Raw genomic sequence first — 27787 nt, 5'->3', positions numbered from 1 at the left:
AAATATATAGATTATATGAAAACCAAGAGATCACCACCCAATTCTCAATTCCCTCACAAAATATTATATTGGGGAAAAACAGCACAATTTTTTTTTTTTTAGCAAAGGGTAAAACACGGCATAGTTTGTTTTAGGGTACTTTAGTTGGGAGGACAGAAAATAGGAGAGATGATAGAAAAGTGAGAGAATAGAATATAGGTGGAAATACATTCTCGTCCTTACATTTTCAGGCAATTTTCACTTTGGTCCATAGATTTTATTTTTACCGCTTTTAGTCCTTATCCTGAAAAACGCTTCCCGTTTTGGTCCTTGCCATTTCGTCAGAGACAAAAAAATGCACACGTGGCAAATGGTAAAATTAAAAAATATTAAAATAAGAAAAGTGCTATGTCCATAACATTTTTACAATATTTTTACAACAAATCATGGGTGGCTAGTTGTTATTGGTTCAAATTTGAATTTAGCATTGAGATTACTTTTTTAACCCAATAATAACAACCAATAACAACCTGCCACTTAGGATTTGTCCACACGTCACTGCAAGCTCCATGTGGCTTTCCCGCCCTTAGTTCCAATACCTATAAATATCCTAAATTCACAACTATAAAATTCAAAGCAACTCACATTTTCTTTGCATTGTTAAAAAATCAAATACAGTTAAATTTTACACACATAAGGTTTAACTTCTCACTAAATACTAACCCAAAATCATTATAAAAAAAATTTTTAAAAAAAATTTTGAGTGCTTAAATGGCTTTATCAGAAACGTAAACTCAAAATACAAAAATTACATGGTTACAATATGAGATTTTGAATCACATTATGGTGAAAATATAACATTTTGAACATAGTTTCCAAATAATTTTTTTTTAAAAGAAAAGGAAAAAGGGTTTACCTTTGTGAGAGCAAAATGGAGATCGAAGTTGGTCAAATTGATGGATTGGGCGCCTTCAACGACGATTGGAGACTCAGAATTTCCATCAAGAAGGTTTAATTGCGTGGAGGGCAAGTCCTAGAGATCAGAATCCACGTAGGAATCCTACTCCTCATCGTTGAACTTGGGCAGGCGCGTCTATTTGACGAGAAGGAATTCGGCGTCGTTTTGTGGTTGCAGATGGTTCTTCAGGATCACCACCAGGTTATGAATTGCTTCTACCATTGTAGAATTGGAGAGAGAGAGATGGAAAAATGGGGTTTATACCTTTAAGTGAAGGGTTAGGTGGAGAATAGTAAGTAAATAAGGGAGTAGTTGTAACTGCAGTGATACGTGGACATTATTTTAATATTTTTTAATTTTGCCATTTGTTATGTGTGTATTTTTTGTCTATGATGTAACGGTAGAGACCAAAAGGGGAAGCATTTTTCAGGATAGGGACTAAAAGCGGTAAAAATAAAATCTAGACACCAAAGTGGGAATCGCTTGAAAATGTAGGGACGAAAATATAATTTCTGCCTAGAATATATTATTTGTATAAATTTACTCTTATATCCTTATCACATAATATAAGATTTTTTTTTTTTTTTTGTAATCATTAAATAAATAAAAACTTTTCCATTATATTATATTATGAGATGGGTTTAAGTTACACCTGGAGTAACTCTAAAGAGTTATACATTGTTTAAACCATTGGATTTAAGTAAATCCAACAGTTAAAAAAAACCCTCATTATTACAAATATTTTTGTTAGAATCTCATTAATTACCTCCATTTATTACATTCTAAACCTATCTCTAAACCCAACAAAATTTGACGTCTAACTCTCTCTCTACATTTCTCTTTCTCTCTGTTTGTCTCTCTCTCTCTCTCTCTCTCTCTCTCTCTCTCTCTCTCTCTCTATCTCTACATTCTAAACCTATGTTTCTCTCTCTCTCTCTCTCTCTCTCTCTCTCTCTCTCTCTCTCTCTCTCTCTCTCTCTCTCTCTCTCTCTCTCTCTCTCTCTCTCTATCTCCTCCTCCATTGCTCCTCCACCATTGTTCCACCTCCCCAGGTTGCTGACACAAAAAAAAAAAAAAAAAAAAAAAAAACCAAGCCGAACACTGTTTCTATTTTTATGAGTACTCTGTTTCTATTTTTCTTTTCTTTTATGTTATGAGTGCTCTATTTTTTTTTCTTTTCTTTTCTGTCGTGAGTGCTCTATTTTTTTTCTTTTCTTTTCTGGTCTGACTCTCTCCAGAATTCTATGTTTCTTTTCTGGTTTGCCATAGAATAATGATGGTTTAAATTGAAGCTAGTGACTGCTCAAATGCTAAGTGGCGTATAGAAATTTTTTTGGTGATGGTAGCTATTAATATAAAGGTGTAAGAGTGCTTTTTTCTTTAGCACACTGGCCCAAGGATCTTGGGCCAAATAGTTGTAGTTTGGTGGACTAGGCTTGGTTCACCGCAGCTAAGGGGCTGTTTAAGAACCAAGTGGCACACAGGGCATGCTTCCTACAATACACATAAACTAGCAAAACGAGAATATTTGTATTGAATCAACAATGAAAACAGCAAAAGAGTGCAAAGTAATCAGGAAATACACAAAACAATTGTTAGGGATCCTCAAATTAATAAAAAATACTTCATTAGTTTTTCTTAATTATGATTACAATGCGCTCACTAAGACATGATACGAGGTTCAAATAAGCTCAAAAATTACAGACTTTGATGGCTATCCAGGCTTTTAAGACTTGTAAAATTTGAACCCTTTTGAATCCAAGTATGTGCCATAGTGGCTGTTTCTAGGATATCAGGAGATATTTCACTGTTTTCCCTTGAATTTGATAGAGATCTCTTAATGGTTTCTTGTTGAGATTTTTTTATTGCTCGCTTAAAAAATTCCTTCCTATTTTGCCGGCTGCTTTCCCTTCTTTTTATAGTGTCATTCTAGGGTCCCGGGGAACTATTGATTCTCCTGTTTTGCTCCCTGGGTACCAGAGCCCGTTTTGTGCCCATCACCTAGAAGGTTGAGCCTTTCCTTGTTTCTCATATTTTCCTCCTTTTAGAGCTGTTTCTTTGAAAGCCCATGGCTGACTTTCCATTTTGGAGTGTGCTTGTTCCTAATTTCACGTTTCTCAAAACCTTTTACCCCTTATGGTTCAGCTTTTGGTCGTCCTTCCTCTTTGTCATTTTTCCCAAGTGAGCGGAATCCATCTCTGTTGGTTTGATGGTCTTTGCTGCTACTTCCTCTTTTATAGCTCCTCATTCCGGTTCCCCGAGGTACCGTTCCTTTGCATCATGAGTGGTTACTCTAGGCTCTCTACTTTTCTTGCTGCATCTCTGGTGTCTAAGAAGGACATATTTGCCCTTCGTTTTTTGTGTTTTTTGGCGTTTCCTTTGAGCTGTCTTAATCCTGTCTTAGCTGTGCTACACGTCTTAGGGATCCCGAGCCTTTGGCAGCCTCTAGGGATCCTGACTCAGCTCTTTACACTGGTCTTTCTTCAATCTTCTGATCTGGGCCTTTTTTCTTTTTCTTCCTTCTTTTCTCATAGGCTTTAAGGCTTGTCCCTTTATGGCTTTTGGGCTTCAAGCTTTTTGGGCTTACCACCATTTTTTAATTTCACTTTCTATGGTCCCTTGTGTTATTTCTTTGGGCTTGGGTATTGTGATTTTTTAGACCTCAACAAAAGGTTATGGGCATGTTTCCTCTGCTTCTGAAAGTACAGAGGAAGAACCTATCTTCCATAATTTTATACCTATTCCAGAAAATCATCAAGAAAACGTGTTTGAAACCAAAACTCATACTGAATCTGAAGAGGTTTCAATAGAATTGAAGTTGGGTTGTGGTTCTTACATCACCAAGAAGAGGACAACAAATGAAAACCTAGCCAATTCCTCTCTGCTAGCTACATCTAGTGGAAAGAAAAGAATGAAACTTGATGGCCATCAAGTTGAAAAAGGAGAAAGGCCTATTGGTTTTCACCCTTGGGTTATCAAGAAGAGAATTACAGACAGTGAGATCCGAGGTGAAGGCAGGCTCCGTTTACTAGTAGTTGGCGTTAAAGAGCATATTTTGCCAAATTGGGATAAAGAATGCGTTGACAGTATTAAGATTGAGGAATGAGTTGCTGTTACTATTTGGGATTGTGATACTAAGTCCAAACATCAATTGTTCTTTAATAAGGAGACAGGTACTAATGCAACGTACGGCTTCATTGGACAATGGACTGAAGAATTTGTGTCGAGGAGGGCTTGAAGAAAGATGATGAGATTGGACTTTATTGGGATCAAATCGATTTAAGATTTTGTTTTAGCATTCTCAATCAGGCTTTGAGTGATTAATCCTCATAGATAGGGGTGTACAGAAAACCCGCCAACCTGCCAAACTCGACTCAACCCAACCCAACTCGCCGGGTTAGGTCGATTTTTAGGGCTTAATGGGTTGGGTTGGGTTACAAATTTTTTTTTTTTTTTTTTTTTTTTAATTTTTATAGCGGGTTGGGTTGGGTTTGGGTCATAAAATTACAAACCCACCAAACCCAACCCAACCCACCCATATTTTAATATAAGTTTAAAATATATTATATATTTAATAATTAAAAAAAAAAAAAAAACCAGCTGTAGAGCACTTCCTCGGTTCCTACTATCATATATAATATAAAATCCTATTAGTTCTTTTAATACATATTTAAATATATTATATAATTAATAAATTTTTTAAAAAAAAATTAGATATATTTTGTTTATAACTGAGTTAGGAACTCATGTATATTTTGTTTATAAGTGAATTAGGATACTAGTTCATTTATATTTTGTTTATCAACTCAGTTAGATACTTAAACATATTTTGTTTACAGCTAAGTTGGAATATTAGTTTATATATTAATGTATATTTTGTTTATCAACTCAGGTGACAAGTGTGATATATTTTTTTCTGCTCAATTTAATAATAATAGTAATAAAATAAAATAAAAATTGTCCAACCCATCCGACCTAACCCAACCCATGTGTGTTGGGTTGGGTTGGACTTATGTGATGGGTTGGGTTGGGTTGAATTTTTTTTGACCCACCATGGTGGGTTGGGTCAAAAAATCCCCTCAACCTGACCTAACCCGACCTATGCACACCCCTACTCATAGAATTCTTTGGTAACTGTTTAATACCTCTGATGTCGAAGCTTGAAAGATGGTAACTTTTAGTTTTAGCTAATCTGTCTTCTTTTTAACCCATGTAGTAGCTTGTACAACTTGGGGTACTACAAGATAGCTATATAGGAGAAAATAGAATAGTGGATTGTTTAATTCTTTTTCTTTTCTAAATCAGTTTCCATTCCTTTGTTCTTATCATGTTGGTCATGTTTGGAAGCTGTGGTAGTGTACCTGGTTAATTTTAGAACAACAAAAATTAGCCTAATATGGAGCTTTTGTATAGCTTTGATATTATTGTGTACTTTACTCATCTAGTTATTGCTGGATACAGTTGAGTAAATTCCTATCTTTGTTTAAAATGCAAATTCCATCTCTCTACATACTACTTAATGTTTTGCCCAACAATAAAGCTAGATTTCCTAACAGTTTACAACATCTAAATACTGGTCCAAGAAAAATCTGAAAGTGAATTTGATCAAAATTTTACTATATTTATTAGTACTCGAGGGAAAGTTTGGTTCTCATTCCAATTCAATGTGTTTCTATGCTTTTACTTCTGTATTTTTGGAGGTATCGAATTCTTCAGTTTCAGCTGTTTTCCATAAGAGATGAGTTGCAGCATTTGTTGGAATTGAAATAGAGCGATGGAGGGTATGCGTGCTTTGATGGGGCAAGGGAACAATAGGACACAAAGGGAATGCAATTTTGTATTAGGCTTTCTGTACTTGTATAATGTATTGGATTAGTACTAATTTTTTTGGGATGAGGATGAAATACATGGATAAAGGGTGTCTTGGAGAATTGGAAGATTGGTCAGAAGCTAAGCTGAGAGAGAGAGTCAGATGTCAAATTTTGTTAGGTTTAGAGATAGGTTTAGAATGTAATAAATGAGAGTAATTAATGAGATTCTAATAAAAATATTTGTAATAATAAGAGTCTTTTTTTAACCGTTGGATCTATTTAAATCTAATGGTTTAAAAAAGGTGTAACTTAAACCCATATATATATATATATATATATTATTAGAGGTGAAAGTCACCATTTAATTAAAAAAAACAAAAACAAAACCCACTATTGTTTGATTTTTTTTTTTTTTAAATGTTGACAGGAAGAAAAAAAATGGTGAGAGTTAGGTTCAATGCGTCCAGTGCACTAGACCCATTGAGAAGGTGACACGTGTCACTATCTTAATAGGTCTAGTGCAACTGGGCATTGGACCCAAACCTTACCCAGGAAAAAAAAAAAACCACCACTTGTTTTGTTTAGAAAACACATGGATGGATAGAAAAAGAAAATAATTAAAAAAAAAAAAAAAAAAAAAAAAAAAAACACCGCTTGAATCTTGATTAAACAAAAAAAAAAAAAATTATTAATAATAAACGGTAACGTTAAAATGCAGAGTGGGTGAGAGGGTCAATTTTGGTGTTTTCTCAAAAACCCCTCCCCTTCCTTATTTTCTCTCATCAAATCTCTTCAAATTGTAAAGATAGGATTTTGGTGGGCTCGGAAAAAAACACCTAGGCCCCACCAAAATCTCTCATCTCCTCTCTTCCATCCAAACAACCTTCTCCCCAATTTTCTCTCATATTTTCCTCTTTCCATTTTCCATTCCTCTTAAAATCACTCCAACCAAATGGACCCTTAAAGTGAACAAAAAAAATTGAATCGATAACAACTAAAAGTCTAAAACAACCTCCTACGTTCTAAAACCTCTGAGGACCAAAACCCATGTTCATTGTCAACAAATCAATGTTGATATACAACTTTGTTGTGACATTTTATCAAACGATTGAGGTTAAATTATTCTTTGACACATAAGGATTGACTTAAGGCTAAAATACAATTTACACTTTTCAAGTAATAAAACAACAGTATTAAAATGTGAATTTTGTTCACATCTATTACCATCTTGTCGTAACTCACTACAAAACAATGTCATTTTGGCTGGCAAAAAAAAAAATTTGATGTCATTTATAGGCCGGTTAATGGTGAAAATGTGATGGACTAACATCGGAAGTAATACATTGACATTATTATATTAGTACATAGTTTAAATCACTTTTTTTTATAAACATTTACACACAAGAAATAGGGAAATGAGTTCTTAGTTTGGGTGTCCAGACACGTGACAATTGACAAGGCATTGGAAAAGGTAAAAGAAAGTTTAAAAGTTTATGATTCGGTAATTAAGTCTTGGCCCCTCTCCAATGTAATATATGAAACGATACATAATACATCAATTTTTTCTTTCTTTTTTACTTGTACTCCCTTTTTTTCATTATCTAAGTGCATATTATTATTTTAATATTTCAAAAATGTGATTGTTGTTATTATTATAATTATTAGGTAGATATTTAGACTTAAGATTGTGTTAGATTCTAAATATTTAACATTAAATGTTTAAGTTCTAAATTTATTGTATGTTGGCAAACCGAGTACAAAAACATGTCTAGTATAAGATATTTATGTCTTAGAAGTGTTTTAGACATTGGTCAAGTTGATACAAGTCAAGATTAAAAAACATACAAGTTGCAGAAAGAAAAATTCAAAATCTGAAGAGCTCGACTGATCAAACTGCAATTTTGCAAATTTTTAAATTAGGCACAATAGCCCGCAAAACATTTAGGGTTTGTGTCCAACACTGCTAAGCATAAAAGGAAAACCGTAATACATGTTTTTCAAGTCTGAAATCAAGTCAACCACAGTTGCTTCCAAATCTTTGAGTGGAGATCTTATAGTCACAAACTAGAGTGTTTGTGTGCAACAGATTTATAATAGAAGAGTTTGTAGATTCAGAGTTGCGTGCAATTACGTGAGTAAGTATTACATGAGGTAGAAGTAGATTTAAGGTTAAGTCTATTGTAAAAACTTCCATTCTATTAGTGAATTGTTGTCTTATGGATTGTTTATGTTAAATCCTCCCCAAGTTTTTACTTTGAAACTGGATTATTTCATTGGTTTTTCTAGGTCATCATATCGTTGTATTCTTTACTTTTCCGTTGTTTATGATATGGTTGATACTTGTTTAACTGAGATCTGTTTAATTGACATAAGTATCAGCTTCAATAATCTATTAGGTTAAACAATCTGCGTTTTCAAGGGTCTAGAATCTAACTGATTGATATGTTGAAATATAGACTAATAATTTTAAAATTTTTAATAAATTATACAGGCTTTCACCAATAATATTTAAAGAAATATATGTATATAAATAAAATAAAATAGCAGTAATCTCGTAACGATATGCTAAAATAGACCAATACCAAAATATTTTGTTCCAATATACAAATAGAAATGGGCACTAAAACAGTATTTAGAACATTGGTTGGTTCTAACACACTATTTAAATTACAGATTATGAAAGTCAAGGACCAAATTCGTATGTGAAAGGTATCTGACATATAGTCAATTACTATCTTAGATATTTTTTTATAGATTGTGATATCTCTCCGATTAGTTGGGTCTTGAAATTTGGATACCATTAGCCATGTGAGGTGCAATCCACCCAATTGTCATGCTGTTATTGGACAGAATCATGTTGAAAATCTTGTTTCGTTGGCAAGAAAAAATGACCCCACGGTATCATTTTCAACCAACCAGAACAAAGAAATAGATCTGTGGATATGGCACAAAGATAAAAGGATAAGCCCCAATTGTTGCTATTGGCTAATCCAAAACACCAGAACACATCTCAACCGTTAGATCCCAAAAATCAAGCAAACCAACCGTCCACTTTTAACAAAGAACAAGAACCACAAGCACACCCTTCAAATGAAAATACAAAGCCATGCACAAAAAACATCAAGCTTACAAACTTAGTACTAGTCTACACTTCTACTACCACCACCACCACCCCCAATTTGATTGATTAAGGCCAGTAGACATGGCCACCGTCACAACACAAGCTTCGGCAGCTCTTTTCCGGCCATGTGCCTCGAAATCCAAGTTCCTAACTGGGTCTTCTGGTAAATTGACTAGAGAATTGTCCATTAAACCAATGGCTTCCACTTCTTCTGGCTCTTTCAAAGTTGAGGCCAAGAAAGGTGAATGGTTACCTGGGTTGCCCTCACCAACTTATCTTGATGGCAGGTAATTATCTACTATGCCTTCGGATTTTGTTTTTATTTTGTCTGTTATGTAAAAGTACAACTATACCTTATAAAATTTGACTCTTCACATATTTCTTTAACTAAGTTCTTTATCATTTATCACTACTTATGGTCTCAAAGTGACATTATGAAGGTAGTACTTTCTATTATATTGAATAAAATTCCTTGAAACATGTTAAAATGAAGAAACTTTAAGTGCTTCTAACTGAAGTGTTAATAAAAAAAGGAACTTGGTTTATGTAAATAGACTACAATTTGTGACATTAGAGCTAAAACTAGTTGAAAAATTTTCAGTCTTCCTGGTGACAATGGGTTTGATCCTCTGGGACTTGCTGAGGACCCTGAGAACTTGAAATGGTATGTTCAAGCTGAGCTTGTCAATAGTCGTTGGGCTATGTTAGGTGTTGCAGGAATGCTACTACCAGAAGTTTTCACAAAGATTGGGATTATTAATGCCCCACAATGGTATGATGCTGGGAAACAAGAGTACTTTGCATCCTCATCAACTCTCTTTGTGATTGAGTTCATTTTGTTCCATTACGTTGAGATCAGAAGGTGGCAAGACATCAAAAACCCAGGATGTGTCAACCAAGACCCCATCTTTAAGCAATACAGCTTGCCTCCACATGAGTGTGGATACCCAGGAAGCGTTTTCAACCCACTCAACTTTGCACCCACTCTTGAGGCCAAAGAGAAAGAGCTTGCAAATGGTAATTTTTTCAATTTGAACCTGGTTGATTCAGCTAGCTGAGAATTTGTATAGAACTAGACTAATCTTTTGCTTGATTTGAACTGTATGCAGGGAGATTGGCCATGTTGGCATTCTTGGGATTTATCATTCAACACAATGTGACTGGAAAAGGACCATTTGAGAATCTCTTGCAGCACATCTCTGACCCATGGCACAACACCATTGTCCAGACACTGAGTGGCTCCTAAGTCCATTAGTGATGATATCAGAACCTGTTTTATTTATTCTGTAACCATGAGGGCATGGTTTTTGAGTGAGATTTGGCATCAGTGTGAACAAGTATCCATGTACAGAACTACAATGGAATTAATATCTCCATGCAGATTACATCAGCTACTTAGCAGTTAGATTTTAATTTCTGAAGCATATAACTCCTGCCCCCTTTGAAATTCAAATTCCATGTGTAATCGCATTCATTCTCTACTGCAATTTAATTTACAGCATTGGTGATTGAAAACTAACATCAGAAACCATCCGTATTATAACTTTTTTAAGAGAGAGAGAAGAGGGGGGGGGGGGGGGATGACTCAATTTGCAGATATACATGTTTTTCTGTCTTATACAGCATATACAGCTATGAGATTTGGTAACCAAAATATCCAATAGGAAACTGTACATCTTTTAGATTACATTTATTTCAACACAGAAGCAATTTAATTTAAAGCAAGGTGATGGAAGACTAATATCAGAAACCATCCCTATCGTAACTGTCTCAAAAAAAAAGGGGGTGGGGGGTGAGAAGTCTCAATTTCAGATGTACATGTTTTTCTGTCTCATACAATGATCCGGCAAACACATCTATGAGATTTGGTAACCAAAATAACCAAATGAGAAATTATACATCTTTTAGATTATTCTCATTTCATGGCAGAATTCATCCAGAATTTGTTTTCAACTCCATTAAAAGAAGGGATAGCCAAATCTTCAAATGCAATGCGCAGAAAAGTCTTTCACCTACCATCCTCTTCTTCTAGATAAAAATTAACGTGGCTCTTGAGAGTCAATTTGGTTGCTGCAAGAGAAAGTGAAAATGATAAGGAACAGGAAAGCAGATTAGTTGCCTGAACACCAGCAACCAGAAATTAGCAGTAAAGAGATAGGAGCATGAACAAAATGATTAATAAGCATTTGACCATTTGTTTGTTCTTTAATATTAATGAACAATGAAAATAGTCTTCAGCCACTTAAATTGAACCCTGTTCAAGATATGGAAAAAGGATAATAATAAAATAAATAAACCTCCAATTATGATTTGCTTTGAATAAATAGGTCATCCAACAGATTCCAAAATGTATCCCAGTTCATAGTTGGTGCAGACAGTCATCATTAGCATGAGATGAAAACTACGGGTGATGCTTTCTTAGGTTAGAGGAAAGCATACTATCCATTATACTAAAGATGGAAACCCCGAACTCAATGCAGCACCCATGAACTATCTGAAGTCATTTCAAAATTAAGAGAGATTCTAGCAGCTATGCCAACTGAAAACCCTCTGCCAGAGGATGAGATATTTTCAATAACAAAGTGATAAAAATCTAAATGCCAACAAGGTAAGACAAACATAGACTCACTTACACGAGTAATCAATAACAAGTTTGATGAGTCGGATTTTATCTGAAATGATTAATTATTCCCCCTATTCAACCAAAGAATCAAAAGGACTGCAAGGATAGTTAAAACCCACTGTATGAAGGGGGCTTTCCAAAGCAGGAAAAATCTAATATTTAATTTACTGCACAGTATCATTAGTTCTGACTATGGAATTTGCAGTAACATTTGAAACCATTCAATGGAAATTTTTGTGCCACATAATATTTTTAAGTAATAAGTTACTTGGAATTTATTTAGTGTTTGGAAAAACAGAATTAAACAGTTAAACAAATGCTCACCACTGGTAGCCATTCTGATTGTATATGGAAATGCTACAAGGCGCCGATGCAGAAAACCAGGAATGATGCCCACTGTCACACAACGGTCTAGACACTCCAAAGTTACTATTAATTTGATAATCCAAAGGATTCACTTGTAAGTTCATCTCCATCTGAGGCTTCAACTTAGTATCATCTTCGAGCAAATTTGAACTACCATACGAAGGATATGCGTATTGCTCACCAAGTTGCATACTTAAACATGTATTTCTACTTAACTCATCCAAGGTACCACCTCCAGATCCCATATGAGCAAGTTGTATTGTATTTCCAACCGCATCTTTCTTTTCAGTGCTAAAATAACCAGAATAACCTGGAAGTGAGACATCTGAGGAGCACTCCACATCTCTGTTGGGAAAATTGGAAAAATGAACACGGGTCAGCTAGAAAAGAAATGACATGTTTTGCTAGTTCAATAATCAAAATAAATATTGATGAATGAGTAGTCTATGAAACTTAAAAATTACTCTCAACAGAAGGTAATATACATTGATAAAAACTGAGAATCATTCGTCAAACAAATATACAGTCATACATTGAAGATAGTGCTGCATTGGATATGATTAGCAGTTAACTCACCTCTGTGGCAGGAAGTTTGGCTCATGGGGAAATAGCATATGTTGATTGTCATTGTTTGAAAGCCATGATAGGGATTGGGCATCGTGCACACTATTCATTAGCATAGGTAAAGGCATCCCATTTTGAAACTATAAAGCAAAATGAGTCCATGTAAGATTTTTCCATACATCTAAGAAAGGGCAGAAAGAGACAGAGAGAGAGAGGCACTAAGTGACACTCGTATTACCTGGGTAGCGCATTCTAGTGAAGCTAGCTGGTGTTTTCCAAAATTTTCCTGCCAAGAGGAAAGAACTAGCATAAGTATATCAATTGCCATTTGTTATTCAATTACAGATAAGTATCACCTAAGGTCTAAGGTGGGTTGATTAAAAATCTAAATCCAACCTCTGCTCTTGGCAAGTGCACAAAATCCCAATTAAATCAGGATGCCATCAAACTTACTACACTACTGAGACTGAACAAAGAATTTCTAAGGATATATGTGATTTTAGTACTGATGGTAATGGTATACAGATCCAAACAGAATCAGCGACCTAAAGGACAAGTAATCCTGCGTAAATATGTCAAACTTTTCATATTTTAGAATCAACAAATGTCTTACCTTTTGTAGACGTATTTGCTGTATTGATTCTCGTAGCAAGTCTTCCATCTGCCTTAGATTTTCGACATTGTCAATTTTTTCTGGATCACTCCAATAGCTGAAGGAATTGCAAGACAATTTAGATTTTAGATTATTTAATGGCGTGCATAAAGGAAACCGGGTCAAAATATGAAAGATAACAGTAAAGTAGAGGATTGTTCTAATAAAACAAGAAACTTTTGTAACACATTGCTCAGGGACTGTCTAGGAAACAGGAAAAGTGAACATCTAAGAAAGCAGAACCATCAAATGTTGAACTTTACTAGGTAAGGATTGGCAGCAGTATGAGATTTCAAAGTATCCACAGAGATAAAGGAGGAAGAAAAAAGTTTTAAAACAGATGGCAGAAGATGTAACATGAGTGGAATAAATTTGGTCAGTTTGCTTTTGGCAATGCTTAAAGAACCCCTTAATGCACCATCAATTACCCAGAATAAAGTACTACAGTAGAAAGTATACGACACTAGTTCTATACAGCTGCTTAAGAAAAACAAGTTCTAAAACGCTACAACATAATTAATCTAATCTCATCTTAACCCAAATAAGATGTCAACTGATGACAAAAGAAAACATTTAGAAAGTTAACCAACAACGATATAGTCTAGTGTTCATTACAAGGAGTTCATTTGAATGCAGAAAGTTTAAGGCTAAATGTAAAATAGCATAACTTAGAAGAATTATATATGACTGATTGTATGGTACATACATATTGCATGACAACAGATATGTTAAGCAAAAATGTAACAAAGGGCAATGCCAGAGTGAGAAAAAGACAGCTTGCGTGTGCAGCCCTTAACTGGAGCAATAAAAACAAATACAATAGATAATTTGAACTGAAAGTAATTTTTTTATCAGTAATTTGAACTGAAAATATAGACCCTTCAAAGTTTTAAGCTGGATTGCCAAAGACCTTAAAAAATACTAATGTATTGTACAATAAAATACAAAATTTTGATAAGAAACTATAAATGCAGTGAGCTTATGTTGTATATCTATCAAACTCTTACAACACAATCCACAAGACAAAAAAGTAAAGGCAATACTTTAACAAACAAAATCCCCAAAGGTGCACCTCAGTCTCTTTTGTAGTTCTGTAAGTTGAACTTGCAATAGCCTTAATCGATTACCCAATTCCTGCCCATTGTGATTTAACCAAAAAAAAATTCATTGACTTAATAAATAATCTCAAACCATAGTGAATTACGATAATGCCAGTAAACAATCTGTACCTCCACTGTTTGAGAGCTGCAAGAAAAGGAAGAGAAGGGAGGGTGCAAGTCAGATCTGTTAAAGAAGTTCTACTAAATAGAAATTTACAAAATAGATCAATATATTCATACCTTGAACCCAGAAAATCTTCTATATTTACATCATGGTCCAACTTCTTGAAGGTTTTCTTTAGTGCCTATGTTATCAAACAAAATTTTAAAATGAATGCATGGATTAAATATAGAGTGACAATTGTTCAATCCTCAAGTAATACAAACAGAAGAAACTAAAATAAATATCATATTTGAAAGGATGGGCATGATGGTCTTACTTCAAGGCTCTCCAATTTCCTGTTCCAGTGAAATGAAAAAATCACTTAGCTGTCAACAGAGCAAGTAGATAAAAAGAATTACAAGTTTAGTGTAAAATTTTCAAACCTTTTTGCCCTTTCTTGTGGAGTCAATTGTGAGAACTTTGCAATAACCTCTTCAAAATTTCTGAGATGGCAAAGAAATGCTTTAGACTATTATGTAATATGGAATATACCAAACCTCATTTTAGCCTTGCTGGAATTTGTTTTATGACATCTGTTTTTGCCATTTTAGCCTTGGTGAACTTCCTCTATCTGAGCTTAAGTGTGTATCTGAAATACAACAAACGATATCAACTGTAACACTACCTGTTCTCTCCTTGATATAATGTAGATCTCCCAGTTGGTGAAAACATGAGAAGAGCAATATCTATGTCACATAGTATTGCCAATTCCCTAGCTTTCTTCAAAATTCCATGTCTCCTTTTTGAATAAGTCACTTGTCGATTGCTAGTGCTCTCTAACCTCTTTATCTTGAGCTTAACCCTTCCCATCCTGCAATCTAACAAGCAAATTCATTCATATTCCCATAACCAGCCAATTGCTCCAAATTACTAATGTTCATGAACAATTTTATTTAGCCAAAAAGCACATTCTTTTTTTCTCTCATGAAATCCATATTGACTCACTTTAATTATGCAATAAAAATACACTTCTCCAGCTGCAACTTCATTCCAGGCACCACCAGCATAAAGTCAAAAAGAAAAAAGAAAAATGTAAAACCTTGATTCTCAACAAATTAAGAAAATATTTAAGCTGTCATTGAATTTTCTCTGTTTTGTCAAAGAACATAGAAATAAGAGCAAGAAATAAGGGGGGGAGAGAGAATGTTTCTGTAACTGCAATGCCCACGTGAGAAATCCAAACCTCATGAAGAGGGAAAGAACAAACAAAAGAAAGTAAACCCCTTTTGTTTTTGGAAAGAAACAAAAGTGAGAATTATGTAACAAACTCTAAAAGACACCAAAAAAAGGCAGACCCAGATGGTAAAATCAACAACGAAAACAGGGACTCCACGAAATAGTCATAATATGGTTAAAGAAAATGATTACAGAGGAAAAGAGAGAGAGCATATAGAGAGAGAGAGTTTTGGGATATTATGAAAGCATACAAATTGGCACGACAGGTTAAGCTGTGAATTCGGTTGTTGAAATCAGCGGAACCAACCAACGATGTTTGCGTTTGTGTGTGTGTGTGTGTGCGCGCGCGCGTCTCATAAACAAGAGTATGTGAGTGTCCGAAGAGAGAGAGAGAGAGAAAGAGAGATATTGTCGGTGATATTTGTGCTATGTTGTCCTTAAATTTCGAAGAGTTTCTAGAATCTCAGCCGATAAATATTGCTATCCTTTCTGTTCTGTTCTGTCTGTTAAGGATTTTCATGTGCAATCAGCTGAAGTCCAAGTCCAGGGGAAAATCATGGGGGGCAACCGACCCTAGTCTCTCGATTTTCTAGAATGAAAAAGTTTTACTGTAATTACCAATAAAATAATGGCACATGTTCCGTGATGTGTAATGCATTTGACCTACTTGATTGGCGGGATTAAGTGAGTCATCCTCTTGTTGCCCATGGCAAGAATTATCTTGCTATTTCAGCCAAAAAAAAAAAAAAAAAAGAATTATCTTGCTATTGGCTGATGAAGCTAAATTTTGTCAATTGTTGACTTTGGTCACTTGACCGAATTTTCTTTAGTGTGTTGGAGAGGAAATTTTTTTTTTTTTTTTTACAAATAGTCTAACTTTTAGGTTTTTAAAATAAATAAATAAATAAGAATTTTTATAATAAACATTTAGCTTTTGTAACTAAACAATTTCTAATAAAATTACACATTATATAAACTAATGTCTATTTCATACCATATATTATATAATAAAAGTTGTATCTTACATTTGTGGCAAACTATAAGTACATTAAAATAATTAATATATACTTTCTCTAAGTAGATCACTATTGCTAAATTTTCAAAAACTTTAAGAAAATTCTATTCCAATTAAAATTACTCTACCAAGAGATTTTTCAAATTAAGAAAAAAAAAAGTTTCATTATTTATTTTAGGGTAGTATGAATTTAAAAAGAAAAAGAAAAAGTGCACACTATACACACACATCACCCTTATAGTCAAAAGTGTCTCCAAGACTCCAAAGTGATGATAGGGTTGGTCCTGAAATTTCGATGTTGATACCTATAACCTTCTTAGAGAGAGAGAGAGAGAGTCAAAATGGAGAATGAAACCAACGAAATTTCAGTATGGAATGTGCATGAAATTTTGGATCCTATGATACAGGGGTGAAAGGTATCTTCTAAAGACTTAGGCTCCATTTTGTTAGAGTGAAAATAGGAGGATGGAAGATGGGGGATAAAAAATAGGAGAGGAAATAGTAATTGCATGCCTTTGGTTGATGGGACGGAAACTGGGGGAGAAAATTATTTTATCCCTGAGCCCACCTTTTCATGAAGAGGAAGTTTCCTCCCCAAATTGGGGAGAAAATGTGGAAAAAAAAGTGAGTCTAAGATAGAAAATTACTCATCTTCCCCCTATCCCCTTCAACATTGGTTTCCTTTTTTTTTTCCCCTCTCTTTTTCAAGCTTAACGTCCATTTTTTTTCCTTATAAATTATTTTTAAAAAATTTCATGTATAAGGGCATGAGGGTAAATTTATAAAAACAAAATTTTCTATCATCTCATTTTTCTTCTCAACTAAATAAAAACAAAAGAGTTTTTTACTCCACTTGTCCACCTCCTAACAAAACACAAGTTACGGAGAACGACAATTTTCTCTATTTTTCTACTTTTTCATTCCACACTATTTTCTATCCTTCTACTTTTCTATCACCCTAACTAAACATACCCTTTGTTTTACACCACCTCACATTGTGTGCGAGAGGAATATGTCACTTTGGTAAAAAAAAATATACTAATGGTTTTTTGTAATGGGCTCAAGTCTTGCAATTTGAGCTATAGAATTTAATACATGGTGCTGATCATTTTGGTAGTAATTGAGACTTCTTTGTCATCTAAACCAATTACCTTAGGTATAGGCGAGGAGAAAATGGGATGTCTAGGGGGTGTTTGGTACATGTGTTTGAAAACATGTGTTTTGTTGTTTGAGAATATGTGTGGAAATACGTGTTGATGAAAAAATGTATGAAAATGCGTATAATGTTATTTAAAAACTGAAAACATGTATTGGAGTTTGTCTACCAAACAGAACAGTTGCCTTTTTTCTTTTTTTCTTTTTAATCTTTATTGCTTCTAGAGATAAAAATCAAAAGACTAAGAGACGATCCATTTGTTCTGGCCAATACCAAAGAGTTCAGCCCCACACGGTTCTCTCACACAAAGAGTACAATGGGGGCTATGGCATACTATACATCATGTTATTTGCTAACCCTATGGCCACAAGGTGCAAATTAGATAAAATTTTATTGTTCATATTAGTATTAAGTATTACATTTACATGTATAATGTGCATACACTATGTTGTGCTTGTGCACAATGTGAGCATCTATGAATGTATGTGGGAGTATGTATATTAAAAGGAATTGATTCAATTCCGTAAGTCTAATTCTAATCAGCTTAACTGATTAAGTCTTTAATTATCAAATAGCTAGTGGACCTGAATTTGACTTTTCTACGCCAAAACCAATTGGTGTCTTATCAAGAAACATCATAGATTTCAATGTTGTCATTTTTTTTTTTTTTTTTTTAAATTCCTACGACTTTTCTTTTTCCCTCTTAGATAATTAATATGGTAGCTTTTATCAGTGACATATAAGGAATCAAAGGTTGAAAATTATATACAATACTGTCTGCTAGGGTCAATGAGTTGGAAGTAAATGCATAAACACAGAAAGTCACTTGATAAGCTCCTCCTTCTTGCCAGCTTCCTCCAACTCTCGCAGACCTCCGACCTTCTGCTCAATCTCCTCAATCAGCTCCTCACGCCACAACTCAGCTCTTGAAGATTCTTCAATATCATCTTGCTGCATCATCGTATATACACAATTAAAATCTAAATCTATGGACTCGGGCTGTAAATGAAGTAGCCACAACAACAAATGACATGGATACAAGCAATAATTTCCCAATTTTTGAAACTTTTGAGATCAAATAGATGGCCAACAAAACCCTTTTCAAAGTTCTACATGGTGACAGTTGATATTTAAAATATGTGAAGTTGTGAACCATTGGTTTTTTTTTTTTTTTTTTTTTGGTTAACTTTATGATATTAATACAATTTTGGCAATTGACATTTTCTCAATCAATTTCCTCAAGTTATGAAGAGTATGAAAAATAATTTTTGAGGATACCCAGTGACAGAGAGGACAGAAGTTCAAAAAGAACTCTATCTGCCTCAGTATAGTGCTGGCTTGATGCAACTTATTAAAGTTTTAAGACAACAAATTTAAGTGAGGCTTTTATTAGACAACAATTAAATATTAAGCAAGAAAGGTACCTTCTCATAGAAGCAATTTCCACTACCATCTCCTCCATCCCCCCTATATTGCTCCGAATCATAGAAAGGATCCTAAACATACTAAACCATATAAGAGACTAGACTTTAATTAAAAGGAATGTTTCAATTAGTGTACCCGACAAAGGAGTAGAATGAGACATGCCTACCTTCATGGCACTAAAGAACAAGCATCCCCAACAAGTGAAAATGGTGTAAAAAGCATCTACGATAACAAAGAAGGAACAAATTCAATTGTAATAATTCATATTCCAATTAAGCATTGTGAAAGAGGTAAGAAAAGAGAAAATGAATTATGAAAAAACTTACAGACGTTCTTTATGGCTTGGTCACTAAGATGCCAAACAAATTTGTGGGTTATAAGGTCTCTTTGGCCATCCATATGTTCAACCAGAACTGCCATCAGAGGCCAATCAGGGAGAGCATTTGCTTTACATATAGAGGATCTTTTGCTCTTCCTGCCCTCAAGCTATTGTTAAAAGAATGTAAGATATGATGCTATAGAGGTGTAAATGAGTCAATTGACCCATTGATAAAGATGTCTCTTTATATTTATGAAATCCACTTCTTTGTTTAGTTGCTGAGAACTTACCTGCTGCCACCCATTAAAAAGTCCAGTACTTGAACACTGTCTAGGCTGCAAATGCAAGACACACATACTTTAGTTTCTCGCTTTGGAAAATTCTTAACTTTGAGACTATGTTGAAATCATGGAAATGGACCCAAGATTTACCAATCTTGAACATGGATTTGCTCCCAATTTTGTTGTATAAATAAAGCTATGGATATGTGGTTTGATAATGGTAAAGCCCATGACAGCTTCAGCCATGTTTTGAATGAGAGGTAGCTAGTATGTTGAAGTGTGAGAGTTTTGGGTTGCTACTTTGGATTTTGGTGGTGTGGGAGGGAAAGTGGATAAGCTTCGAACCATTTGCATCCACCCTTCCATTACACACAAGCAACTAATTGGATATGGAAAGAATAAGCCATAATGTTATGTCAAATGACTCACATATCCCTCGTTCAAAAGACTCACCATATATATAATCTATCCGTGCTTGTGGAAAAAGTATTCTTAGGTTCTAATTTGATAATTACATTTCACGCTTTGTTATGAAGTAAAATATTTTTAAACATAAAATATTTTATATGTAAAAAATACATGTAAAATATTTTCAAATCTTTAGTATGACAAATAAAATTTTTCAAACAAACCATCAAAACTAATGTCTCAACATTAAAGTCGCTGGTGCCGGAGGTCTGGTGACCGGACTGTTAGAATTGGCAGTCAAAGCAATGGCTCTAGCGACCAAACTGCCGAAGATCACTGTCAAAGCAATATCTCTAGCAATTGGACTTCCAACACAAGTTGTGGTGCAACATTTTCAACCGTTGAACTACTAATATTGATCGCCGGTTAGACATCTCCAGCCACTAGACCACTAGCATTAGTCAAGGAGTGGAGTTACTGGCCAACAGATGGGCAACACCGGTTGCTAGAGCGATGTCTCTAGCCATCGAATCAGTGACCTAGTGACCAAATGAGGGAAGGGAAGCCACTGGGTGTTTTTAGAAAATATTTTACCAAATTTTCAAAGGTAAAACATTTTACAAAATTTTATAAAAGATTTTACTATCAATGAAAAATATTTTACAAGTTTAACTATAATTTGCTTACAAACAAACACCTGAAAATGAGAAAACATTATCCAAAAAAATATTTTATTTCAAAACAAATTGAACATAAGTGCCAATGCCATTTATTGAGAGAAAAAAAAAATCCATATATAGCATTGTTTCTTGGATAACTTACCAAAATATACAAACCAAAAATAATAATTGCTGATGCTATATTGGTTCTAAATAACTTATTTCTTGTTATTAGTTCTAAATTGAATAAATCACTTTTTTTTTACCAACAATAATAACTTATCACTTGAAATCTTTTGAAAAATTTTGTGAATACAGCATTTATCTATATGAAATCCATCTTTTTCTTTTTTCTTTACCAAAATTTGGTTATCCGTATGTTTCGGATTTGTTGGTATTTACTATTCAACTAAAGTCATTATAGTAATAATATATATTAAATATCTCCATCTGGCCTATTAGCTCAGCTGGTTAGAGCGTCGTGCTAATAACGCGAAGGTCGCAGGTTCGAAACCTGCATGGGCCATTTTTAATATTTAATTTCGTTTTTCCAAGTGATTGGGCCGGGGATCCAATTAGTCATGTAGGCCTGACCCTTCTCCAGGGGCCACTTTTAACATTTAATTTCGTATTTTCAAGTGATTGGACCTCGATCCAATTAGTCACGCAGGCCCGACCCATCTCCTTTTTATATATAACTTCGCTTTTTCCCCTTTAGCAAAACTCACCAGTGATTGGACCGGGGATCCAATTAGTCACGTAGGCCCGACCCATCTCCTATGGAAGGGTTTTCTTTCTTTTCTTTTTTTCTTTTTTTAAAATTGTTTTTTGAGGAAATCTCCTATTGAAGTTTAAACTTTAAACACCCGTCCAATTCCCAAGTTCTCCAACTCTTCATTTTTTTGAATTTTTTTAAAAAAAAAAAAAAAAATCATATTTCAATCCCAATAAGATTGTGTAATTCATGTTTAATATTTTTCGATAATCCAGAAATTATTGCCAATGAAATAAAATTTATCCTGAAAATTTAACAACTAGAGCAAAAAAAACTATAAAATCAATTTCCATTTAAGATTTTGTATGGCATTCTTAATATAATAAAACATTTCTTGTCTTACATGGACAAATCATTCATGAATATCTTAACCGAAAGAATTATTTATATTTTGGAAATAATAAAATTTGGACAAAGTTTGATTATAAACTTGGTTGTAGCTAGTGACTACAACTTTTGTCAATATCTTTTTATTAAATATTAATTTTAATAAATTTACCACTGGATAATATTTTCTTCTTATATCTTCTGTGCTTGCAAAATTTCTAAAAAATCAACTATTAAAAGCTATATTATTAATTAAATGTTTAAATTTTAAAATTTTGTAGTCTAAAATTATGCATAAAAAATAAGTTTATAAATCGAATAGTAAATAATATTTGATTGGCATGAAATTTGACAAACATATTAAGAATATAAAAATCATAAAACTAACGATTAGATTTTCAAAATATATACATAGTCATGTTAATATTTTTAGTGGGAGTTGTTTCCAATAGCTACAACAAAGCTTGTAACCAAACTTTGTCCATAAAGTTTTATCTTAATTTGAGTGTTCAATTTTATATTGTACCGAGTGAAGCTTTAAACTTGGGTTATTTATTTAAGTGTAGGACTATTGATAAAGTATAAAGTGAAACACTGTACGGTTGAAGATGTTAATTTATTCTTATTGGATTGGAATCATTGGGAGGACTACTTGAAGATAAGATAGTAGTAAGTGCCACTATCTTCACATGAATATTAAAAGAATTCATAATTAGTTTTGTATGTTCTATTATTCTTTACATTTTTCCATGAAATATATCTTCGCCAAAACAAATAAAATCCATAGAAAAAAAATATATAAACCTGAAAGCCAAATATGTATATTCAATAGAATAAAGATTAATTAACGAAGCAAATAAAATAAAATCATTGAAATATTCAACAACTCCACATTGAAGAAGAAGAAGAAGAAGAAAATCACTGAAATATTCAAAAGAAGAAGCAAGAAAGGATTAATCTATGAATTTCAAACTCACTTTCAGTCAAGATGTTCTAGTACAAAACTTTTCATGGCGGCTAAGATTAAAAAGATAAAGAAACAAACTTCAATATCAACTAAAATCCTTACAAACAAACTGTGCATGAAACCAAATTTAGTCAAGAAACTGATTCTCATGAATTCCCAGACTCAACCATCATTGTGGCATTGGATATCGACACAAGGGACAGAAGTGACTCGTCTTCAACCACTTGACAACACAATGTCCATGATAAACATGCGAACATGGCATGCGAGTGACTTCAGAACCAATCTGAAACTCCTGCGTACAGATAATACACTCTCCATCCGAATTCGACCTGACCTTCTCCAAAGCTACAATGGAAGATTTAGACGCCGGAATTGGCTTCACCTCGTCATAAATCTCCGCGGTGTCCAAAACTATCGTGTACACTTTCTTGAAGTTCACAACAATGGGCATCCTTGATGCCCCGGCACAACGAGCAACAGTTGCTATTTCTCGCAACAAATCGCCATGTTTTTCCTCCGGCAACTTGAGCATCACGCTAAGCAAAGTGGACATGACACCATTGTTGTCAGTACACATGGCCTCATCTTTGAGGAGCCAACCCGATTCTCTCTTAGAAGATGTTTGTTCGTCGACAGTACTCGGTGGTTTGTTGCTGTTGCTGTCGTAGTTCTTCACTCTCCGTACCTTGGTGATGTAAAAATCGATGCGAAAGCCATCCCACAAGGGCGAAGTCTTGTGCGATGGTGGCTGATTCCAGGGTTGGATTTGCTGCCAAACCTCGATATCATAATCGTGGTAGGAGCTTGACATGTTTGGAAAACGTAAAAAGATTCTAACAAAGATTACAAGAACTCGAGAGAGCAGAAGAAACTGAGTGAGACTTTTTAGGACTCGTTAACCCATGCCTATGCTATATAGTATGTGTTTATATATATATATATAGTTGTGTTGAGACCTATTCCTATTATATTTAGGAGACTTCTTCTCAAAGTAAAATAAAAATAAAATTCAAAGATATACTCAAATACCCACTCGTTAAAATCTTTTATCTGAAAAAACAAATACTATATATCCCATTCCTCCTAGAATTAGGAAACCAATTACTATTCTAAACTTCTATATATTGAAAATAATACAGTAATTCCCAATTGAGCTAATGAGTGTTTTAATCTAACCACACAACGTCAATAATGAGCTAATGAGTGTTTTAATTTTACCACACAACGTCAATAATTTAAAAAAAAAATCTTAGTTATCGTTATTTTGGTATTTATTTAAACTATTGACAACCAAGAAAAATCTAATTTACTTATTTTGAATTAAATGTGTAAGGGCACAAATAGACGTACTATCCAAGAAGGACCAAACAGTGGCCCAATGAGCTCATCACAATAAATTTGTTAGAGAATGAGTAGGATATTGACTACATATTGAGCTAAAGTTAATCACAATGAGAAGAAACACCAAATAAATGACTTGGATCACACAATTATGAAGAAAAAGGGATCCTCAATCCAACCAGAGGAAGATCTTTTTTATATGAGTCTTACTTTCTCTTTTTCACAAGTATTTTTCTTCTTTTTTCAAAAAGTTCTCTTCCCTCTCTCCTTCTAGATCCCTCTCATAAGGATCTTTATTTTCTTTTTATATTTTCACATAGATTATCTTATTCCTATACTTGGAGGGCTGAGATTGCATTCCTAGGACTTCTATCTTATCCAGAACATACTAGTAAACTTCTGCCTTGCAATCTGAGATGTGTCACCACTGTTCATGGTCATTTCTTCATTAATGCGGCCAAAGGAGTAGTTGTCTTGCATTTAATGTGGAGGGGATAGTTTCCACACCCTTTTCTTTTCACCCTCCTCGTAACTCGTGCCAAATCTACTATCTTCCCTCTGTGATATTTTAACTTTATGAACCTCCTATGGTTATCACTCGGCCCCAAAATCAACAAGTGCTCTTCTCGTGGTTATCCGGTGCTTGTCCCCAAGGTTCGAGGTGCATCTTCGGAAATCATCTTAGCAATCCACTTAAATGAGATTAAGGATTCTCGTCCACACAAAATGAATAAGTTTTTAAGAACCCTATGATTGAAGTTACCTTCAAATCATCAAGAAAGCTTTATAGGAAAAAAAAAATCAATTAAACTATAATGACAATAAAAATTCGTAATAATTTTACGACACCCCTTAACATCTAAAGATTGTAAATAGTCCCTAGAGCTCTTAGGAAATAAGAAGATTGTATATGACAAGATAATAGTAATAATTATTTACTAAATGTTTTTTTGCTAAATATAATACAACTAGCGTTATCACATCAACTACACGATTGCTTAAAGGCAGTACGTGCACTTAAATAACAGTTTTCAGTTTTTAAACAATATTACACGAATTTTCACACGTTCTTTCACCCACATGTATTTCTAAAAAATACAAACAACGTTACTAGAATTACATTACCAAACGGGCTAGTTTATGTGTTTTTCCAATGAGAATTCAAAATTATATGTTTTTTCAAACTACCAAAATAAATTAACATTGGTGTCACCAAAACATAAACAACATTAAAGTGAGAGAAATTCCTCTTATGCACACACTATGTGTTGTTAACTTGTGTCGGGGGCGTTTTTGCGACAAGGGCCAAAAATGTGATATTAGCCCAAATCTCCCCTTGGTTTTTTTAAAATGTTTATTTGTAGATAATCAAGCCCAAAATTCCAAATGTATAATGAACAAAAGACTAATGCTGCTTTAACAAGAGAGATATCAAAATGCCATAATTGAAATGCAGAAAAAGTATACAGGTTGAATCGAGCCCACAAAGAAGTTGGGCTTGGTCGATTTGAGCTTGTAGAAAATGTGTCGTGAAAATAAGTATCAACAACTTGAAAACATGATTCATGACTTAAAGTTATGTTTTCAATTTATATTACATGTGTATAAAAATACACAATCCTTAAAGTTAATATTTTGTATGTGGGCATGGATGTAAGTTTAGCTAGAGCGTAGTTTTTTTTTTTGGGAGAAGGGGTCCACAATCCCCCCGCGCCCCCCACCCCCCCCCCCCCCCCTAAATTTTTTAAAATTTCATTTATTGCCTAAGTAAATTGAAAAATTATACAAAAATTGTTTGTAAATTAACTTCAGTACCTAGTTAAAATTCACTTTCCTCTCATATTCATTAAGAAAAACCCAAAAAAAAAAAAGATTTAAAAAAATCCAGTCCATTCCTTGGCCCATTAGCTCCTCCAAATACCAAAAATAAAAATCTTTGACATATATAGGTTATTTACTTAAAATAAAAATGAATAAAACAAAAAAAATTTCTTACTGTTGCCGTCGCTACAGTCTCAGCACTGCAATGAACTCAACAGTTTTCTTTGGTTCTTGTCGTCTGCTGCGCTCCAGACTCCGTTCAAGTGAATCGACAATCGGTGACCTCCAGATTAGTAGATAGTAGACCAGTGGTAATGTGGTATATTTTTGTTTCTCTGTATTCAGTTTTATCTTTTGCCGAGATCTCTATCTGGTTGGATAAAAAAGACTTAAAAACATCTCTCTTTTAATTTTTTTAAAAAAAAATGTTTATTTAGCTTATAGATGACGCCACACCCACACATTACCAGTTTAGTGGCTTGTTGCAGGCAACTTTTTCTACTATTTTTTTTATTATATATTACTTTTCAACAAAGTTTACTAACTTATTTGTTTGCTTATTTTACCATGGTTAGTGTTATTGCCATTTGTTATACATTTGTTTATATATTTATGTTTGATCCTCTAAAAATAATATTGTTTGTAGAATGTGTAATTATAGACTATTGAAGCATTAATATAAAAACAAAATTAAATAGGTTGTTTCTTCTATTTTTATTTTTTTTAAATTACACAACATTAAATAAATAAATAAAGAGAAATGCTAACGAATGGTGTTAAAAGTTTCCTAAAATGGGTTGTTAACCAATACCTTAAAAGCACTCATTAACATGACCCATAAATAAAAGGTTAATCTAAATGCTAAGAGCGTTTACATTGGGAATGCCATATGCCATATGTTAGTTCAAATTAGCATAAAAGCCCAAAACTCCCACGTCATCCGAACTTGTAAAATCTAACTATTGCAAAAAAAAATTAGAATTGCACTGTAACTTAATTGTTAAATAAAATATTAATATTTTATTCATTTTTCACTTTTTTCTTTAACTGATATTTTGTCTTTCAACTCCTCTCTCTCTCATTGATCACTCTCATCTTTTTTATTTATTTTTTTTTCCAGTTATGATTCTCTCATTCAATCCCTCCCCCTCTCTCATCCCTCTCTATGTGGATTAATGCCCGTGCATTGGTGTATCTCAGAGCATACAATGTGTGTCAGGTGGTGCGGTGGCGTGGGCAGGTGATTGCGGCGGTGTGGGTAGATGGTTGCAGCAGTGTGGGTCTAGTGGCTTTGGCAGATCTCTCTCTCTCTCTCTCTCTCTCTCTCTCTCTCTCTCTCTCTCTTCCCTTGAATCAAGCCTCCATGGGTCTCATAGTTTGGTGGAGCTCATGGTTTGATGTGGCAGATCGAGGTGGTGTCGTGGTTTGTGGATCGGGGTGGTGCTATGGTTGGCCTTCTGTAATGAGTCAAATGCCAAGCTAATCTCAAAGATTTTATATTTTAAATTGTAAGTTTAAGTTTGATGTGGCAGATCGAGGTGGTGCTGTGGTTGGCCTTCTGTAATGAGTCAAATGCCAAGCTAATCTCAAAGATTTTATATTCTAAATTGTAAGTTTAAACTGTGCTTAAATTGGGAGGATGTTGTGTTGATGATGGTTGGGTTAAGATTTTGTGTTAGGGGTTTGTTTGGGGTTTGGGATGAGTTTCTGTATTGGAAATTTTGGGTCTGGGTTTTAGATGGTGATGATTGATGAGTGGTTGAGATGGAGAGGAAGA

General features: G+C 34.0%; 4 protein-coding genes and 1 non-coding gene across 11 annotated transcripts; 2 read left to right on the top strand and 3 right to left on the bottom strand.

Moving 5' to 3' along the window:
- The first annotated feature begins 8851 nt into the window (after window positions 1-8851).
- LOC126701410 (chlorophyll a-b binding protein 4, chloroplastic) lies at window positions 8852-10259 on the top strand. The gene is made up of 3 exons (XM_050399497.1): window positions 8852-9156; window positions 9471-9886; window positions 9979-10259. The coding sequence occupies exons 1-3, from the start codon at window positions 8951-8953 to the stop codon at window positions 10113-10115; spliced, it is 759 nt and encodes a 252-aa protein (XP_050255454.1). The 5' UTR covers window positions 8852-8950; the 3' UTR covers window positions 10116-10259.
- A 212-nt stretch (window positions 10260-10471) lies between these two features.
- Window positions 10472-16221, bottom strand: LOC126701409 (agamous-like MADS-box protein AGL65). Of its 7 annotated transcripts, none has more exons than XM_050399490.1 (13): window positions 15765-16221; window positions 15283-15320; window positions 14963-15155; window positions 14721-14780; window positions 14615-14633; window positions 14415-14479; window positions 14304-14319; window positions 14147-14208; window positions 13036-13132; window positions 12661-12708; window positions 12435-12562; window positions 11817-12203; window positions 10472-10939 (listed from the first exon to the last, which is right to left on the bottom strand). In XM_050399490.1, the coding sequence occupies exons 3-13, from the start codon at window positions 15145-15147 to the stop codon at window positions 10909-10911; spliced, it is 1098 nt and encodes a 365-aa protein (XP_050255447.1). In that variant the 5' UTR covers window positions 15148-15155; window positions 15283-15320; window positions 15765-16221; the 3' UTR covers window positions 10472-10908. The 7 variants fall into 7 exon arrangements, with proteins under 7 accessions (XP_050255447.1, XP_050255449.1, XP_050255450.1 ...); XM_050399492.1 differs by having other exon boundaries at window positions 14963-15148; XM_050399493.1 differs by having other exon boundaries at window positions 15283-15314.
- A 2166-nt stretch (window positions 16222-18387) lies between these two features.
- LOC126702944 (photosynthetic NDH subunit of subcomplex B 4, chloroplastic) lies at window positions 18388-20096 on the bottom strand. The gene is made up of 6 exons (XM_050401812.1): window positions 19860-20096; window positions 19719-19763; window positions 19436-19595; window positions 19276-19331; window positions 19109-19180; window positions 18388-18635 (listed from the first exon to the last, which is right to left on the bottom strand). The coding sequence occupies exons 1-6, from the start codon at window positions 19953-19955 to the stop codon at window positions 18507-18509; spliced, it is 558 nt and encodes a 185-aa protein (XP_050257769.1). The 5' UTR covers window positions 19956-20096; the 3' UTR covers window positions 18388-18506.
- A 1132-nt stretch (window positions 20097-21228) lies between these two features.
- Window positions 21229-21302, top strand: TRNAI-AAU (transfer RNA isoleucine (anticodon AAU)). Its single transcript has one exon. It is a non-coding gene; the product is annotated as a tRNA-Ile (tRNA).
- A 1712-nt stretch (window positions 21303-23014) lies between these two features.
- Window positions 23015-23659, bottom strand: LOC126704151 (NEP1-interacting protein-like 1). Its single transcript, XM_050403178.1, has one exon. It carries the CDS (start codon window positions 23657-23659, stop codon window positions 23015-23017), a length of 645 nt encoding a protein of 214 aa, XP_050259135.1.
- Between the last annotated feature and the right edge of the window lie 4128 nt (window positions 23660-27787).

This window comes from Quercus robur, chromosome 10 (genome assembly GCF_932294415.1).
Source record: "Quercus robur chromosome 10, dhQueRobu3.1, whole genome shotgun sequence".
In the NCBI taxonomy this organism is placed as follows: Eukaryota; Viridiplantae; Streptophyta; class Magnoliopsida; order Fagales; family Fagaceae; genus Quercus; species Quercus robur.
This window is presented reverse-complemented; position numbering and strand designations above follow the sequence as displayed.

Bases quoted from the DNA above. Each gene is read 5' to 3' on its own strand.
- LOC126701410 (XM_050399497.1), top strand. From the start codon at position 8,951: ATGGCCACCGTCACAACACAAGCTTCGGCAGCTCTTTTCCGGCCATGT. The intron at 9,157-9,470 runs GTAATTATCTAC...AAAAATTTTCAG, and splicing joins CCAACTTATCTTGATGGCAG to TCTTCCTGGTGACAATGGGT. The intron at 9,887-9,978 runs GTAATTTTTTCA...AACTGTATGCAG, and splicing joins AGAGAAAGAGCTTGCAAATG to GGAGATTGGCCATGTTGGCA.
- LOC126701409 (XM_050399490.1), bottom strand. From the start codon at position 15,147: ATGGGAAGGGTTAAGCTCAAGATAAAGAGGTTAGAGAGCACTAGCAAT. The intron at 13,133-14,146 runs GTGCACCTTTGG...CAATTCCTTCAG, and splicing joins GAACTACAAAAGAGACTGAG to CTATTGGAGTGATCCAGAAA. The intron at 12,563-12,660 runs GTAATACGAGTG...TTTGCTTTATAG, and splicing joins CACTAGAATGCGCTACCCAG to TTTCAAAATGGGATGCCTTT.
- LOC126702944 (XM_050401812.1), bottom strand. From the start codon at position 19,955: ATGGCTGAAGCTGTCATGGGCTTTACCATTATCAAACCACATATCCAT. The intron at 19,764-19,859 runs GTAAATCTTGGG...TTGCATTTGCAG, and splicing joins CAAATCCATGTTCAAGATTG to CCTAGACAGTGTTCAAGTAC. The intron at 19,332-19,435 runs GTAAGTTTTTTC...TTGTTATCGTAG, and splicing joins CCAAGCCATAAAGAACGTCT to ATGCTTTTTACACCATTTTC.
- LOC126704151 (XM_050403178.1), bottom strand. From the start codon at position 23,659: ATGTCAAGCTCCTACCACGATTATGATATCGAGGTTTGGCAGCAAATC.